At 39.5% G+C, this 19539-nt stretch overlaps 1 protein-coding gene across 1 annotated transcript in view; it reads right to left on the bottom strand.

Moving 5' to 3' along the window:
• LOC132392185 (target of Nesh-SH3-like) overlaps window positions 1-19539 on the bottom strand; it is a 108425-nt gene that overhangs the window by 14335 nt on the left and 74551 nt on the right. Inside the window, exon 9 of the mRNA XM_059966029.1 lies at window positions 6100-6179. Coding sequence (XP_059822012.1) covers window positions 6100-6179 — 80 coding nt within the window. The remainder of the gene's footprint in view (window positions 1-6099; window positions 6180-19539) is intronic.

Raw genomic sequence — 19539 nt, 5'->3', positions numbered from 1 at the left:
GAAGAAAACATTCTTTTAATCCCGTTATCTTCTCATAGCATTTGATCATATGCCAGAAGGCTGCAAGACCGAAGTTAAATATGCAGACTTTGTTCAAATTATTTCATTGGACCTCAACTTTATTTGTCTGCAAGTTAACAGTGAAACTAAGGATATCTTTCCAGCCCAATTTACTGGCATATGGACAACTGATCAATCCTCCTAGTTACATTCTCTAGGTGTCTTTAAATGTCTTTGTATCATTGTTGTTCTTTCTTTGAATGCACTCATATGCTTTGCTATATTAAAGGCGTAAAATAACTTAGTTTAGTTGCTGTTCATTTACTTTGCTAAAGGTCACTTGGATAAAGTATTGGAGAGCTGGCAGCAGACAAAGAAGCAGAAATAATGCAGAAGTGGTGTAGACAGAATTAAAAATAAATGCAGCCCACACTGAAATATTATCTTTTGTACTTTAGAACTCTCACAGTGAAACACATTCATAAATGTTGGAGCACAAACCTCAGCTAAAGATGCTCCTTTTTTATATTCTGCCAGAGTTCTATTGTTTAGCTAATAACTTCAAAATAAATTCCAGTGTTGGGAAACAGTTGAAAGAAATACTTATGGTTGAACACTTGAACACTTTTATTATGGAAGGAAAAATAACAGTATTACAGATGGTTTTAGTTTGACTGCACTTTATCCAAGTTCCTTAGGATAGATTCCCCTTTCCACTTTAGCCACATTTTTTGTCATTCCCAAAGACACATTGTCTATCTGTCCTTATATCACTTGCTATATTCTTACAATATAATTCAACTATGCAGCATGGATATCAATAAAAACTAGTGGTACAAAAATAATACAAAATACTAAGATGAAAGAAAAGTGGAAGAGTACGTGGGAGAGAAGGGTTAGTTTGATGTTAGTGTAGGGGTTGGCATGACATCATGGGTTGAAGGGCCTGTACTGTGCTGGACTATTCTAGCACCACCTATGACTGGTGGTCCTTTGCTTTCAGTAGCACTGGAATAGAAAGGAAGTATACCAGTTTCGAGCAGTTTACAACCCATCTGAAATACTGCATTCAGTTTTACAAAGTACACATCAGATAAGATGCATAAACTGTATGGTGAGGGAAGAAGTGGACTGCAGCATTGATTTGCTAGGATATTACCTACACTAAAACAATTAATTAATCCAGATTCTAATTCCTCCATGATTGAAGGGTAAAATTTAATAGAGATTATTATAGAAATGATTATAGAACAGTATAAGACCATAAGATATAGGAGCAGAAGTAGGCCACTCCGCCCATCGAGTCTGCTTTGCCATTCAATCATGGGCTGATCCAATACTTCCAGTCATCCCCACTCCCCTGCCTTCTCTCCATATCCTCTGATGACCTAATCAATCAAGAACCTATCTATCTCTGCCTTAAATACACCCAATGACTTGGCCTCCACAGCCACTCGTGGCACCAAATTCCACACATTTACCACCCTCTTACTAAAGTAATTTCTCCACCTCTCTCTTCTAAATAGATGTCCTTCAATCCTGAAGTCATGCTCTCTTGTCCTAGACTCCCATACCATGGGAAATAACTTGGCCACATCTAATCTGTTCCAGCCTTTTAATACTTGTAATGTTTCAAAGAGCGAACCCTCTCCAATGTCAGTATATCCTTTCTAAATTAAGGAGCCCAAAACTACATACAATACTCCAAGTGTGGTCTCACGAGTGCCTTATAGAGACTCAACATCACATCCCTGCTCTTATATTCTGTACCTCTAGAAATGAATGCCAACATTGCATTCGCCTTCTTCACCACCAATTCAACCTGGAGGTTAACTTTTAGGGTAACCTGGAGGTTAACTTTTAGGGTATCCTGCACAAGAACTCCCAAGTCCCTTTGCATCTCTGTATTTTGAATTCTCTCCCCATCTAAATAATAGTCTGCCCGTTTATTTCTTCCATCAAAGTGCATGACCATACACTTTCCAACATTGTATTTCATTTGCTACTTCTTTGCCCATTCCCCTAAACTATCTAAGTCTCTCTGCAGGCTCTCTGTTTCCTCACACTACTCGCTCCTCCACCTATCTTTGTATCATCGGCAAATTTAGCCACAAATCCATTAATCCCATAGTCCAAATCATTGACATGCATCTTAAAAAGCAGCGGTCCAAACACCGACCACTGTGGAACTCCACTGGTAACCAGCAGCCAGCCAGAATAGGATCCCTTTATTCCCACACTCTGTTTTCTGCTGATCAGCCAATGCTCCAACCATGCCAGTAACTTCTCTGTAATTCCATGGGCTCTTATCTTGCTAAGCAGCCTCATGTGTGGGGCACCTTGTCAAAGGGCTTCTGAAAATCCAAGTACTCCACATCTACTGGATCTCCTTTGTCTACCCTGCTTGTACTTTCCTCAAAAAAATGCAGGTTTGTCAGGCAGGATTTTCCTTTCAGGAAACCATGTTGGCCTTGGCCTATCTTGTCATGCATCTCCAGGTATTCTGTAATCTTATCCCTAATAGTTTCCTTTCTGCTGCCTCCCACCCTTCTTAAATAGCAGAGTAACATTCCCAAATTTCCAGTCATCCGCTACAACGCCAGAATCAATTGATTCTTGAAAGAGCATTGCTAATGCCTCCGCAATCTCTCCAGCTACTTCTTTCAGAACCCAAGGGTACATTCCATCACATCCAGGAAATTTATCCACCCTCAGACAATTAAGCTTCCTGAGCACCTTCTCAGTCATAATTTTCACTGCACATACTTCACTTCCTGACACTCTTGAATGTCCAGTAGACTGTAGATGTCTTTCACTGTGAAGACTGATGGAAAATACACATTCAGTTCCTCTGCCATCTCTGCATCTCTCATTACAATATCTCCAGCATCATTTTCTCTTGGTCCTATATCTACCCTCAACTCTCTTTTACACTTTATATACTTAAAAAAAAGCTTTTAGTATCTCCTTTGATATTAGTTGCCAGCTTTCTTTCATAATTAATTTTTCCTTCCTAATGACCTTCTCAGTTTCGTTCTGCAAATTTTTAAAAGCTTTCCAATCCTCTATCTTCTCACTAGCTTTGGCTTCCTCATATGCCTTCTTTTTCTTTTTACTTTGGCTCTGATTTCACTTGTCAACCACGGCAGTGTCCTTCTTCACTTTTAATTTCGACTATATCTGTCTTGCATTTCCCTCATTTTTTGCAGAAACTCCAGCTATTGCTGCTCTGCTGTCATTCCTGCTAATGTCCCTTCTCAGTCAGCTGTGGCCAGTTCCTCTCCCATGCCATTGTAATTTCTTTTATTCCACCAAAATATTGACACATTGCAATTTAGTTTCTCCTTCTCATATTTCAAAGTGAGCTTGATCATATTGTGATCACTGTTCCCTTAAGGTTCCTTAACCTTAAGCTCTCTTATCACCTCCAGATCATAGCACAACACCCAATCCACCATACCCTAGTTGGCTCAGCAACAAGCTGTTCAGAAAAAAACATCCCTTAGACATTCTACAAATTCTCTCTTTTGAAGTCCAGTACTGACCTGGTTTTCCTAATCCACTTTCATGTTAAAATCCCCAACGATTATCATGACATTGCTCTTCTGACATGCCTTTTCTATCTCCTGCTGTAACTTGTAATCCACATCCCAGCTGCTGTTTAGAGGCCTATATACAACTGCCATTAGGGTCCTTTTACCCTTGCCATTTCTTAACTCAACCCATAGAGACTCTACACCTTCCAATATGTCATTCCTTTCTAATGATTTATTATTTCTTATCTGCAGAGCCACACCACCCTCTCTACCTACTAACCTATTTTTCCGATACACCATATGTCCTTGGATGTTCAGCTCCCAAAGGCAGCTATCCGTTAGCCAAGTTTCAGAGATGGCCACAACATCATACTTACCAATCTGTAGCTGAATTTCAAGATCGTCCATTTTATTTCTTGTGCTGTGTGCTTTCAAATGTAGCACTTTCAGTCCGGTATTTGTTGCTTTCTGTTTTAACTGCACTAACTCATCCAACTGGGACAAAAACAAGCCCTTCAGCCCACTAGGGCTTGTTGTGATAAACTACTAATTAAAATAAGCTAATAATTAAAAACCTAACTAAACTAATTCTTTCTGCCTGCACAAGGCCCATACCCCTTCATTCTCTGCATATTCATAAGACCACAAGACATCAGAGCAAAATTAGGCCATCAAGTCTGCTCCGCCATTTCATCATAGCTGATTTATTATCCCTCTCAACCCTAACACCCTTACTAATCAAGAGCCTAGCAACCTATTCATGTGCCTATTTAAAGGCCTTTTAAATGCCTGAATTATATCTGTTTCCACAATCACCCCTGGCTACACATTCCAGGCACTCTCCCCTCCCTTTGCAAAATAAACTTGACCAATCTATGTCCTTTGAACTTAACCCTTCTCACTGCTGGTATTAGACAGTTCATCTTGGGAAAATCATGCTGGCTGTCTAGTCTATCTATGCCTCTCATAATCTTACAAACTTCTGTCAAGTCTCTCCACAGCCTTTGCTGCTCCAGAGAAAGTCCAAGCTTTCCAATGAGCACATGTTCTCAAATCCAGACAGCACCCTGCTAATCCTCTTGGGCACCCTCTTCAACCCTCCACAACCTTCCTATAATGGGCAATCAGAATTGAATGCAATACATCACATGCTGCCTAACCAGAATTTTATAAAGCTGCAACATAAATACCTCTCTCTTGAACTCAGTTTCTTGACTAATAAAGGCAAGAATGCTATCTGCCTTCTTTACCACGTGATCAATTTGTGCAACCACTTGGATCCCTAGTAAGTCCTCTGTGTACTGTGACTTTTACTTGATCTCCCAAATTGCAACAGCTCACGCTTGGCCAGATTAAACTTCATCTGCTATTTCTTTACCTATATCTGCAACTGATCTACGTCCCACTGTATCCTTTGGCAATCTTCTGCACTTTCCACAATGCCTCCAATCTTGTAATGTGTGAGAACTTATTAACTGTCCATCTAAATCATATCATAAACAGCAGAGATTCCAATGTGGATCACTGTAGAAAACCACTAGTCATGGGCCTCCAACCAGAATAACTCACCACGACCGCTATCCTTGTCTTCTATGGGCAAGCCGATTCCAAATCCAAATAGCCAAGTCACCTTGGATCCCATGCATCTTAATGTTCTGGATGAATCTCCCATGACAAATCCCAACAAGTGCCTTACTAAACCCATGCACACAATATCCACAGCTTGACCTTAATTAACCATCTCCATCACTTCCTCAAAAAAAAGCGATCAAGTTTGTAAGACAGTAATCATCTTCTCCAATTACACCATGGCTTTCCAAGTGTTCATAAATTCTGTCCCAAGCAATCCTCAAATCACTTTTCTACCATCTATGTGAGACTTACCAGTCTAAAGTTGCCACGATTATACCCATTTCTTTTCTTAAATAATGGAATTTCAATAGCTACTTGTCAGTTTTCCAGAACCTTGCCATGAAATATTGGTCATGGTCCCAGCATTCTCAACTCTAGCTTCTCTGAATAACCTGGGATATAGTAGGCACTGGGGCAACATTCATGTCCTTCAAGAGACTCCAGCATTTTAGTATGACTGTCACACCCTCCTACTTCATAAATGCTGATGCAAATCATTCATTTAGACCTCACCTTCAAGCACATATTCCTTCCTTCATCTGAGTGGTCCTATCTTCCCCAACATACTTACCACGTTGGTCTTGATATGTAGATTTTAAGAGCATTATGTTAACAGACAGAAGTTACTTCCTCTGCATAAATCTATAATTAAGGACTCTTACAATTAAAGGTAAGCCATTGAAAGGTAATATAAGAAACATTTCTTTACAGTTAAAAAATAGTAGTTCTTCTCTCATCCTTTTCTCACCAGCCTTCCCTGCAACCAGCAGTATGAATTATAGATTTCAGAATTAATATTGATAATTTTCCTTGAGACTTGTCAACAAGAGGTTATGGAAGTGAGGCAGGTAGCTAAAGGTTAAGACACAGATCAGCATGGTGTAATTAATCTCATAGTTTCCCCATACTTCCATTAGAAATATCTGCTTACCTGATTCAGTAACAAAAGGAAGTGAGTCACTAGATGGGCCTCTGCCATGTTTGTTTGTAGGTGTCACTGAAAACGTATAGCTGTTAAATATAGGCAGCAAACACATTAATAAACATAAAAAATTATTTAGTTATTCTTAAGAACAACCCACTCTACTCAACTGTTCAGAACAACAAAAATGAATCTGCATTTGCCTTTTTAAATTGTACTTCGGAAAAAATTCAGACTGAAAGTTTACTTCTTAACTCAAATCCAATGCAATCACAGATCTTCCATGCTTACTCTAAAATCCATTCAAGAACATTTATTTTAGAATTGTATAAGATGTTGATGAGGCCTATTTTGGAGTATTATGTGTAGTTTTGGTCACCTACCTACAGGAAAGATGTGAACAAGTTTGAAAGAGTACAGAGAAAATTTATAAGGATGTTGTCGGGTCTGGAGGACGTGACTTATAAGTAAAGATTGAATAGGTTAGGATTGTATTCTTTAGAACACAGAAGATTGAAGGGAGATTTGATAGAATTATAGAAAATTATGAGGGGTACAGATAGGGTAAATGCAAGCAAACTCTTTCCCACTGAAGTTGCATGGGACTACAACCAGAGCTCTTGGGTTAAGGGTGAAAAGTGAGAAGTTTAAGGGGAATATGAGGGACAACTTCTTCACTTAGAGGGTTGTGAAAGTATGGAATGACCTGCCAGTACAAGCTTCAATAGGTACATGAATGGTAGGAGTATGGAGGGCCACTGTGCCGATGTAGATCAATGGGAATGGGCAGTTTAAATAGTTTTGGCATGAACTAGATGGGCTGAAGGGCCTGCTTCTGTGTTGTACTTCTCTAAGACTCTATGAATAACCCCAAAATACAACTATTGTAATTTGTGAATACAAGTAATATCTTAAGAACAGGTTTGCTGGTATTCCATTATGAGATATTCTTGTAGACTCATAGAAACAATTGGAGTTCATCTTGGTTCCTCTGACGAAAATCTATCATTCCTTAGTTCTAATATACAATGCCCATGAGCAAACAAAAGAACTCTAGGTTCATAGAACTACTTTTGTTTGATTTTCAGGGCTTCCTGTTTAAGCATATTCTTTTCCCTATGCACAATCATGTTCTGCCAAGGGAACAGCAAGCACACAAAAACAATGAAATTTTCCCCATATAGTACTGTTGAAAAATGCAGACGCTGGAATTTGAAGCAAAAAAACTACTGAAGGGACTCAATGGGTTGAGCAGCACATGTGGGAACTGTTGATGTTTTGGGTCAATATCCTGCATCAGGACATGCAAATCCACTTACCAAATGTAAACCCGATTTGTCTTCATTTATAATTGCTTTACATGAAATCTGACAATTGGTATTAGTTAAAAATAGTGAACAACTTAAGTCAGCATTCATAATGTTGAGATATTCTTTTAGAGCAAAAGTGTAAATACATCCTTTAAAACAAGGATAAGTGCAGAAAGAACCCACTTAACCCATCTTTCTGATTTTTGAAAGAGCTTTTTAATTAAACAAACTTCCCTGATCCTTCCACACAGCCTTGTGTATTTATTCTTAAAATCCCGTAGATTTTAAAGCAAACACTTCATGATTCTGAATAACTTTATCAATATTCCTTAACCTTCCATAGTTTCAAATCAAGGCAATCTACTACCATTCCTTTCGCAGGGAACACAAAAGGTGTCATGTTCTGTCATGTGGTTGTGAAGCTTGTATTTCCATTGATAAAGAAGCTATTGAATATCTTAGTAAAAGACAACAATGGTGAATAAACTCTTATGAAGCTTCCAACTAGGTACAGTTATCAATTTTAACTGATGTTTCGATGACAAACTCTGCCATCTTCTTTAGGGATGCTGCCTGGGCATGTCTAGTCTAATGGTATTAATACCTCTGTGTTCCATTCCCTCCTGATTGGTTAGTCCTCATCTAATCAGGTTTCTGCTCTTGGATTTGTACCATTGAGGGCAATCCTATGGCAATTGAGAATGCAGTGCTCTGCTACCAAAACACAACATATGAAACTAAAGCACTGTAGCACACTAATGGCTTTTGGGACTGCTAGGTAAAAGAAGCCATTGAAATAAAACTAGAGGAAAAGAATTGTTAACAAAAGATGAAGGTAGCACTCTAAGTAAGAACTGGAATCCGATTGTAAACAAGATGGGAGAGCAGAAACCTGACTGGATGAGGATTAACCAAACAGGAGAGAACTGACAATGGGGATATTAATACCACTGGACTAGACATATCCATTATCCTTAAAGAAGATAGTAGAGTTTGTCATCGAAATGTCAGTTATAATCAATATCTGTACCTGGCTGGAAGCCCAAGAAGAGTTTATTTATCGTATATGCAAGGAAAATGCTAGATCCTTTTTGATAACAATGGTATTAATACATGTTGAAATGATAGAGAAATAATTTTAAGCAAATATCTGCTCCCATGGCATTCTTGGAATGTGCATTTACCAGCAGGCCTGTAGAGACATGTACATATTTACTGGTCTAACCTTCTTCATAGCACACCTTACCTGTATAGATTTCAAACACAGACTCATTTCCTTAGTCTAACTGTACAATTAGAAATTAGTTGATGAGCCTAAAACTTTGTCCACATAACTCCAAACACTGAGGGTTGAAAATTGCCTTAAAGCTATGTATAGCGATTCTGTATGCATTTCTGGGAGACTCAGCACCTGTTAGTGAATTTGCCTCCTCTTTTTTTTTTGGCAGAAATTTCTTTCTCCAAACTACTTTATTCCAGCGTAAGATTCCCACAAATAGGATGAAAAACTATAGATCATATTTAGTACCATTTAAAGGCAAACATTTTTTAAAAACTGCATTCTCACAGACACAAATAGCTTCCTTTGATTGCAAGCCTTGGTCTCCTTGCCAATTGGGGTCCAGGATCTCTGAGTTTGCTGATTTCTGCTGTATTAGGTCAGTCACTCAATCTCCATTCTCCAAGAGAAGACTTCATTTATTTCTCCCTCAGCCTACAGAAACAAACTAATTTTCCCTGCAATAGTATGCTTATCCATTATGCAAGCCTTCAGAGACCTCTCTGGCAATATCCTGTCAAGGAGTGCCTGGCTCTGATCCTGGTGTTAACCTGTTGGCTCCTTGCATGAAGGGACAATTCCTCATCAGCCTGTCCAGCTACTAAGACCCTTTGGGAACTACCATTCTACCCCATTCCTGTCATCACAGCACCAATTCATTCAAAATCAAAACTCTGTCTGAAGTTTGTTCTCGAATTCCAAAAACTGGCTACAAAGACCACATCTGCTGCACTAGAACCCGACAAATATATATAAAAAGTTGCAACATACTGGTATCAATACAGCATTATTAAAGGAATGTAATGGTGCTGTTCTATGAACCTCACAAATGAAATTCTAGTGCTTTACATAGCTTTCACAAACAATATTAGGAATAGCTACAGCATTATTTTAATGTCAAAAAATGAGTATTGAATATTTTTAGGTTAGATTCACTCTGATTTAGATAAGTATATTGTTATAGTTTATGGTTAGTACCAGCTAAGGTGAGTGAACAATGTTTGAACTAAAGGCAAGTATTCTTTGTTTTTGTATAGATTTTCATAAATTCTATTGTATTTCTTTATTTTTCTGTAAATGCATGCAAGAGAATGAATCTCAAGGTAGCATATAGTAACATATATGTACTTTGATAATAAACCTGCTTTGACTTTGACTCCTGACATACTCATCAGCATTTTTATTAAAATTCTATTTTATATATATATATACACACACACACACACACACACACACACACACACACACACACACACACACACACACACACACACACACACACACACACACACACACACACACACACACACACACACACACACACACACACAATTCCTGCCAGGTAACAGCCACCTGGATTAGAAAATGCCACCAAATGCAAATAGGCAACACTTGCATTCAGTTAAGACGTGATAAAACATTTTGTTATGGAACAAATACACCTTAACACCAATTCACAGGTTGCAAAGTACTTTAGGACATACTAGGATTAGGGATATACTGCTCTGCGTCCAAGATTGCTGGTTGCTAATGGACACTATTGAACATGAATCATGGGGAGAATCATCAAATTAGGAAGAGTATTTTACACCTTCAAAATAAATTGTCACTTAGTGTTTCTTGACATTTTGTAAGCTAACAAGAGAAGTGGAACATTTTGTCTAAAGGAAGAAGGAAGCAGTTTAAGATTTAGGAAGCAAATAGCAGACAGGATTTTGAGGATTATAAGGCAGACAAGAAAAGACCTTAAGGGACTTAAGCGAGTGAGAAGGGGGCATAAGAAGGCCCTGCTGAGTAGGACTAAGGATTAAGGAAAACTGCAAAGCAATCTACAGGTATGTGAAGAACAGGAGGGTGACTGCTCAGGGATAAATGGGGAAACGTGCCTAGAGGCAGAGGAGGTAGGGAAAGTTCTTAAAGAATACTTTGCCAGGGAGAGGACTTTGACAAATATGAGGTTAGTATAGAGCAGGTTAATGTGCATGTCGAGGTTAAGAAAGAGACAGAGTTGGAGCTTTTTAAAAACATTAGGATATACAAGTCTCTGGATTTAAGCCAAGTTGCTATGGGAAGCAAGGAAAGGAATTGCTGAGGCATTGACAACAACCTTTGCATCCTCCTTGACCACAGTGGTGGTACCAGAGGTTTAAATAATGGTGTTCAAGAAAAGAAACAGCTATAATCCTGGGCACTGTTCCTTTTAGGCTACATGGGTGCCATGCAGTAACTGAAATGTTCCCATGTAGCTAGAACTTCCTTTTGTATAATGTTTTACTAAAGTGCCATGCAGTTTTCAGGCCATGTAAAAATTTCTTACTCATAGGAATGGTTGGTCCACGCAGCTGTAAAAAAATAGAGGGAACACGATTTTGGGAATTATAGACCAGTGTATCTTATAGCAAACTAATAGAGGGGATTCTTAAGAGTAGGATTAAAGAACATTTGGAGAAACATAGTCTTATTAGGGATGCCTTGTGAGAATCCAATTGAGTTTTTCTGAGGAAGTGATAAAACAAATTGCTGAACGTAGAGTGGTAAATGTGGTGCATATAGACTTCAGTAGGGCATTTGAGAAGTTTCATCATGTAAGGGTTATCCAGAAAGTCATGATGCATGGGATCAGGGAAACCCAGCTCCATGGACTTTGAATTGGCTTGGCCACAGAGGGCAGGGGATGTGAGTAGATGGGGAGTACTCTGGCTGGAGGTCAGTGACTAATGGTGTTCCACAGGGATCTGTTCTGGGGCCACCTAGACTGTAATTTTTTATTTAATGACTTAGATGTGGAAGTGGAGGGATGAATTGGAGAGTTTGCAGATGACACAAAGGCTAGAGGTGTTGTGGATAGTATGGAAGGTTGTCACAGATTACATGGGGATATCGACAGGGTGCAGAGTTAAATGGAGAAGTGGCAGATGGAATTCAATCAGAGAAGTGTGAAGTGATGCACTTTGGAAGGTTGAACTTGAAAACAGGATACTAGTTTAAAGGCAGGATTCTTAGCAGTACACAGGAACAAAAGGACATTTGGGTCCACGTCCACAGATCCCTCAAAGCTGCCGTGCAAATGATGTAGGGCATGCTGGCCTTTTGTTATTCAGTGGGGCTGAGTTCAAGAGCCATAAGATTATGTTGCAGCTCCATAAAACTTTAGTTAGAGCACACATGGAGTATTGAGTTCAGTTCTGGCAGCCTCACTATAGGAAGGATGTGGAAGCTTTAGAGAGGGTGCTAAGGAGATTAGAGAGGGTGCTTGGATTAGTGAACATGTCTTATGAGAAAATGTTGAGCGAGCTAGGTCTTTCCTGTCTGGAGAGTCTGAGAATGAGAGGCAACTCAATAGAGGCATATTAAGTTAAGAGAGGCTTACAAGAAGTGGACAGCCAGTGCCTTTTCCTCGGGCAGAAAAGGACATCCATTTAAAATGAATGGAGTGAAGTTTAAGGGAGATGTCAGAGGTAGGATTTATTTTACACAGGGAATTGTAGGTGCCTAGATCGCACTGCCAGGGTTGGTGGTAAAGACTGATGCAATGCAAACATTTGATAGGCATATGGATGGAAAAATGTGGAGGATTACTGACTGTGTAGGAGAGGATTAGATTGATCGTGGGATTTGTGTAGGTCAGTACAACACCATGGACTGAAGGGCCTATACTGTGCTGCACCATTCTATGTTCTATTGTAATGTAAAATACAATTATAAAAACATTACTTAAAATTTGACAAGCCTGCAAAAATTTTAGACTGATGATGCACTGACTCAAACCTTTAGATTAAATTCTCTGTAAAGTGATTGGCTGTAGTAGGCCCTCTACTAATTTAGGAGATTTTTTGGTAGAAAATTTCTATGCCCAAGTACTTTTACAAAAGGTACTGTACAATAAATTCAGCCATTTTTGCTACGTCCTAGCAGACCATAACAGGTGCCATTGCTGGGAAAATAAAATATTTTCAACTGACTTTTTTTTGAAGAACATCAACTCAGAACAAAATAGGTGTCCTTTTGTTGCCAAATCCATTGTTTGCATATAGCCAAGAGAGAGTTCTGTCTACATTCTTGTACACAAGTTATCTCTTGGCTGTGTTTTTGCTTTTAATTAGTTTTGTGTTTTAGAATTACAAAACATAACAGTGGTGACAAGGAAATTTTAAAACAAACCAGAGATTACTAGCTACCTGTTGAAGCATGGGACATTTTTTTAAAAAATGGTCAAAATTCACAGGTTTATAAACAGTGAGTACCAGGTAATTATAATCATAAATTAAACAAAAGCAGAAATGGCCAGCTTCATCAAAAAGATACACAAGGTTGATTGTCCAATGGATAACTGGCTCATGTGTGCTGAGTGAATTGAGCAGTATTTTGAAGCAAATGAAATAGCCAATGAGAAATCAGTACCAGTTTTGCTGAGTGCATTAGGTTTAAAGGCATTCAGTTTGCTTATAAGCTTGACTCCTTCAGCCAAACCACCCGTAATGGTCTTTGCTGACATTGTGAAAGCAAAACAGGAACATTTAGAACTGAAAACATTGTTGATTGCAGAATGCTTTATGTATTATAAGTGTAATCAAAAGGAACAGGACTCTATTTCAGTGGTTGAATTGAAGATATTGTCTGAGCATTGTCAGTTCAATGATGGACTCAATGATGCAGTAAAAGATCATTTAGTTTGTGGAATCTTACAAGAAAGCATTCCAAAACAGCCTCTAATTGATTAGGCTACGTCCACACTAGACCGGATAATTTTGAAAACGCATAATAACAATAGGCGTCCACACCAAGGATTTTTGAAAATACCTCCGTCCACATTAAAATGGGTAGTTGGGCGAATCTCCTCCTACTGGGTATGTACAGGACACATCTACAGAACACAAGCGACATGTTTGCTGTCGAATCTCGCCGTGGAAGTGCGTGTTTGTGCAGTTACAGACTAGAAAAACTTAAAAGGAAATTGCCAAACAATGGACAGCTGTTGGCCTTCATGCAGGAGGACTTAAAACTAAAAAAAAAAAACAAATACTGGAGCGTATGAAGGCAACCGACAGGGAGTTCATGGACAGTGTGACCCGGCTGACGATGAACATTGAAAAACTGACTAACTCTGTAAGGTGCATTAATAAAGCGCTTTGTTAAATGTATAAAACATGTCTGCATCAGTGTTATCTTGTATTTCCATACAATGTAACAGCAGGCTGCTACACATCTATTGTTAGAGGAGTACTTGCATAAATAGGTAAAGCACCTTCATATAAGCAAGGACAGAAAACAGGGCAAAGTGAGTATACTTATTTATTCAGTAAGTTATGGGTCAAAGTATTTGGTGAGTACATTTCTAACTCTTTTGGCTCCAGTCTCGTTGCCGTCTGTTCTGAAATTGTTAGGTTGTGTGGGGGTTGCATTCAAGAAAACAATGAAATGCTGCGCTGCCACCACTATCTGTTCCGGCATGTCACATCAGCATTTTACCCCAGGTTACCCCATCCACACTGCTCTGCCCAATCACCGTTTTCAAATTTACACACTCTGGAGGGTGTTTTAGAAAAGCTCCATTTTCGGGAGAGGAGAACACTGTTTCAGTGTGGACGGAGGGTCAAAGCGAAGAGAAAAAGCTTTGGTTACAGATTTATCCAGTCTAGTGTGGTCGTAGCCTGAAGCACAACTTACATTTGAAAGAGTAGTTGAAATAGCTGTATCAATGGAAACAGCAGATAGAGATGCAATTGAGTTGCAGTCAGGAACAAAAGTGAGGGTGAACAACCACAATTTGATTGGAGATCCTTCCATCATTTGCATGCCACATCCCCTGCAATAGAGTCAACTGAAAATGAATTAGAAAAGGTACTGGATGAATGTCACATTAGCATTCACAGATGGCACTGGAAAACTGAAATATATCAAGGGTAAAATAGTGTTAAATGAAAACATCACACCCAAATTTTACAGAGCCCATCCAGTTCTTCCATTCGATAAAGTAGCCAGTGAGCTAAATTACATGGAGGCAAACAGAATTCTTTCCAAATTTGAGCCCAGTCCATGGGTATGGAGTCCCAGTAACCAAGAAGAATGGGTCAGTCAGGATCTGTGGTGATTGAAAGGCCACCATCAAACCAGTTCTGAAAGTAGATCAACTGCCCAGGATAGAGGATAACTGGGGGGAAACAGATTAGCAAAGTGGACATCTGCAGCCTACCTACAGATGGAGAAGGCAGAAGAGTCCAAAGTGTTTATCACCATAAACACTCACAAAAGGCTTTATCACTCTAATAGCCTTATTTTTGTAGTAACATTTGCACCTGCACTTTGACAGAAAGCTATGGACCAGGTGCTTGAAGGTTGTCATGGATGACATTGTTATCTGTGAGGATGACAAGGAACATCTCCAAAACCTCAATACAGTATTAAAAAGATTACAAGATTATGAGCTCAGAGCACAATGGAACAAGTGTGAATTCTTTAAACCAATCATCAATTACTGTGGTCACACCATTAAATGATTACACAAGTGTGCAGAGAAAATTCAAGCAGTGGTAGATGCCCGAAGGCCAAAGTATGTGTCACGGTTGCAGTCCTTTTAAGGATACATCAATGACTTTAACAGATTCCTGCCAAACCTGGCTACTGTGCTCCACTCCTTGAACTCATTACTACAGACAGGGAAAAAAATGCAATGGACAAAGCAGTGTGCGGTGCTTTTACAGAAGGTAAAGGAAAAGGATATCGTACTCACACATTATTATCCACATCTTTCAGTGAAGCTTGCTATGCACTGTTCAGGTTGCCAACACATCCAGAAGGAATGTATCTAGAGCTGTCAGAACCACTTCCTACGGCCTCAAAATCAATTCCTACAACACCACAGAGGAGGCCACAGAAGCCACAAGTCTCATCTGCCAAGCAGAGTGATCTTCCTTGTTAGAAAAGACATTATCCCACCAGAGTAAGAAAGCCTCCACAGTGATTAAATCTTTAGGCTGAAATGGGACAATTTAAAGTTTACTATGCTGTGGATGTCTATCTCTAGTAGTTATATTACATAGTATACTGAGTATATAGTTGAGATGCATTCTCTATCGATGTGGAGTTTATAGCTAAGCAGGGAGGAGTGTTGTGTATTGTCAAGCCAAGGAGTGGTAGTGGGGACAAGCTCCCACTACCTAAAGTGCTCTTCACAGCAAATAGCCTCTGACAATCAAGTCCCACTCCTGGCCTTCTCATGTGGCTTAGCCTCTAAGCCTGGCGGAACTGTTTCTACTGACAGGAGAAGGGGTGAAGGTGGGTCCTGGCACCTTAAAACCAGTGCTTCGGGTAGATGGAGCTCGTCAGCCTGGGAAGGCAGCCCATCTAAGACAGGGAAACTCTGATTTCAAACCTCTGTTGCCTTGCAGCCATACCCACTCATGGGAAAGTCTTTGGGAGTAAACCCTGAGGACAAATCTGGAGCTGGAGTCCCTAAGGCAGTCCGACGTTGCCTTCAACCTCACTCTGGCAACTCCTGCGACGTCAAGCTGTACAACCCTTGCCCTTCCCTTGGAAAACATCAGTGGCGTGGAGAGGAGAGACTTGCTGGTCTTCCATACAACCTTGCCCAGGCCTGTGCCCTGGAGAGGACATTCTGCAAGACTTTCCAGGCGCAGATCCATGGTCTTGCGAGAATAATGGATACCATCAATATTTGAGTAACATTGTAAATTAATTGTTTGATGAAGCCTTCTGCTATATATAGAATGTATCATGGATTATATGTAAGATACCATAAATGCATATGTCACTATGCAGCCACGTCAAACGTACATGCCTCACTAAAGTAAAAACAAAGGTACTCAAGTTGTCACCTGGCTCTGCTGTTTTTGCTTCTAATGAGTTTTTATGTTTTGGAGAATCAAAATGTAACACTGAGACAACTCATCCAGGAAATGGCTTCAGTAATGGAAGCTTCCATTGTAAATATCAATGACAGATTTATTGATAAGACTGTAAGCCCTTCACAGGTTGCAACAGACTGCTGCAAGTATTCTACTAAAGAGCAAATATTTTTATCTGGGATAGATGATTCTGCCAAATGGTAGAGGAATACATCTTTTGCAGGTTTCTAAGCCAAATCTGCTTGGGCAATCCACTAAAGCCACCAAAGAAACACATTAAAAATATGACTTTGATTTATGGCTTGGTCTGCAAGATCCTTTCTCTTCAAAAGAATCTTATATTGACACCAAACAGCCAGTTATTTTTAAACTGTATCCACATTTTGGGATTCCCTCATGCTGGAGAAAGATATTAATAACATATTTATTGAAATGGAATATTGGCATTAGAGGAGAATCCTTTTTGTTCAGAGCGAAGTATGTATCAACTAATAAGAAGCCAGTGAAGGTTTAACTGTGAATCATGGTGAAGACTTCTTTTGGAAACAATGTAGAAATCAAATCTCAAGGCCACTAAAACTAAGCAATTTTTCAGCAATATGTTATGCATGACTGTTAGGATTACTTTAGGATTATCTACACAGTCTTTTCATCTAAGCATGCTATTTCTCAGGAATGCTTTAGAGACCCAATATTGGAAAAGTCTTTTAATCCAAGTGTGCCCATATGAATGATGATTTTGATGGAAACCAGGATATGAGAATTACTTATGTTAAAGGCATTGATTTCCATGCAGTAGGGTAAAAAAAAGAGTGCTTAAACTGGCAATTTGCTGCTATCTGGGGTCTGAACCATTGTTCAGAAATAGCACACCAAGATTAACTAAAAATGTCTGTATTAAATTTACATTTATCTAATTAACCATGGATCTTTGAGGCAGCAAATTGAAATATTCCTAGATTAGTAATTCAAAGAAAACTGAAAATAATCAAATGCTTATCCATAACATTCATATAAAAGGCAGAGATCAACATCAACTAGCTTATTGGGTAGACTCTTGCTTGAGGACCTCTGTGGGTCAGGGTCGACCACAGATGTTGCATTCCAGCTGTCTACATGATACACAAGCCATTATGCAAGCCACGCAGAATGATATGAAGAGCAAGCCATTAGCCATGTAGCAGGCTCCCTCTCTCCATGCAGCTGATGAATCTAAAGCAACAACAGAGACAGATACTCTTGCTTAGATTGATGAAAACCACCGGTGCTTACCTGTTGAAATCTAACTCTTAGATGTTGGTACATTCGTTAACAAAAGCCCAAGACTGGGAAATTATGAAGAGATTCAAAAGGCCATATGCAGTGGAAGAGCCTATTCTTGCTGGGACCTCTGAGAAGTTATCTTTTTAATCACTTGCCCCATCAAACCTGGTGAAAGATTTCAGCCACCAATTTCAACAGGAATTGTCAAAGAATCAGAGGCAAAGGAGCAGGTCTGTAATTTTTGAATAGTTTAATGTTTCTAATGTTTATAAATGTTATTAACTTTTTAAATTATTGAGTATATTTTAACTACCAATTTTATTTTAATTATTTTAAATTTTTTCTGGATGTCAGAGAAAAGAAAAAAAAAACAATGAAAACTTTCAGAGCAGATAAGACTCCATTCCCAGCTTTTCTAGCTCACAAAAGTTGTGTAACAGTTCAGGGGTGGGATTTCTTGCCTCTCTGCACATGGCCCCACTGAGCTGATGTCATGCTACAGGATTCTAAGAAATTGAGGGTCAACAGGATTGGTCCTTGCAACCAAACAAAGTAGTGTGGCCACTGGGAGTTGTGAGAAAAAGCCTGGTGAGTGAGATCTGGACCAGAAAAAATAGAAAAATTTTAAAGAAAATATCTGAGCATAGAACTTAAAAATAGTGCACTGATGACAATGAGATCCTTCATTTCTTCAAAAGAAGCATTAAAAAAAAACTTGCTTTAGCTCAGGTAGTTTGAAGTTCTGTGACCAGTTCTATTTACTCTCTGTTATGATCTGCTTTTCACCCAAGACATACTAAATTTCTGCCTAATCTGTACTTTAGACAATCACCTAGATTACAGTGAATTTATCCATTGACTTTTTCATGAATCTTGTTGAAAAGCAGCTTGCTTTTAAAAACTGCAGGTCTTTTGGACAGCAGCACAGATGCAGTAGAAGCATTCCCGCGCAGGTCTGGAGCAGAGCTGAAAAAGCATCCAGTTTTCAGCAAGAGTCTTTGATTGGACAGTGGTAGAGACACAGTAAAAGTGTTCCCATGCAGGTCTGGAGCTGAACTTGAAGAACTCAATCTCCATAGGTACCGTCTAGTGAAGCGGTCATCATCAGAGTGGTAAGGCTTTGAATCAACAGGCTTCAGCAAGAACAGGCAGAGGCGAGGTAAGTAGGTAAGTTTATTTCTTATTTAACTCTTGAAAGAATAGGGGGTATGCCTGCAGGGCTAGTGTTCTGTTCTGGGAATCAGATGTGGGATTTCCAGGAGACTTCCAGCCTACTCTATGGCCACATATGCACCAAGTACATTAAGAGGCAGCTCCTTGGAGACCATGTTAGGGAACCGGAGCTGCAGCTTGATGACTTTTGGCTTGTTACGGAAATTGCGGAAGTGATAGACAAGAGCTACAGGGAGGTAGTCACCCCGAAGGCTACAGGAGATAGATAAATGGATGACTGTCAAGACAGGGAAGGGAAAATGTCAGATAGTGGAGACCACCCCTGCAGCCATCACTCTCAACAATAAGTGCTTCATTTTGAGGATTGTTGGAGCGGGGGTATCGATCTACCCAGGGGATGCAACAGCAGCCATGCCTCTGGCACTGAGTCTGGCCTGTGGTTCAGGAAGGTAGGGAACCAAAGAGGATGGCAGCAGTAAAAGGGACTCTATAGTTAAGGGGATAGATAGGTGATTCTGTGGGTGTGAAAAAGAAACACAGATGGTAGTTTGCCTTCCAC

Source organism: Hypanus sabinus, chromosome 4 (assembly GCF_030144855.1).
Source record: "Hypanus sabinus isolate sHypSab1 chromosome 4, sHypSab1.hap1, whole genome shotgun sequence".
NCBI lineage: Eukaryota > Metazoa > Chordata > Chondrichthyes > Myliobatiformes > Dasyatidae > Hypanus > Hypanus sabinus.
Note: the sequence above shows the minus strand (reverse complement) of the source record. Positions and strands in the feature narration are given on the sequence as shown.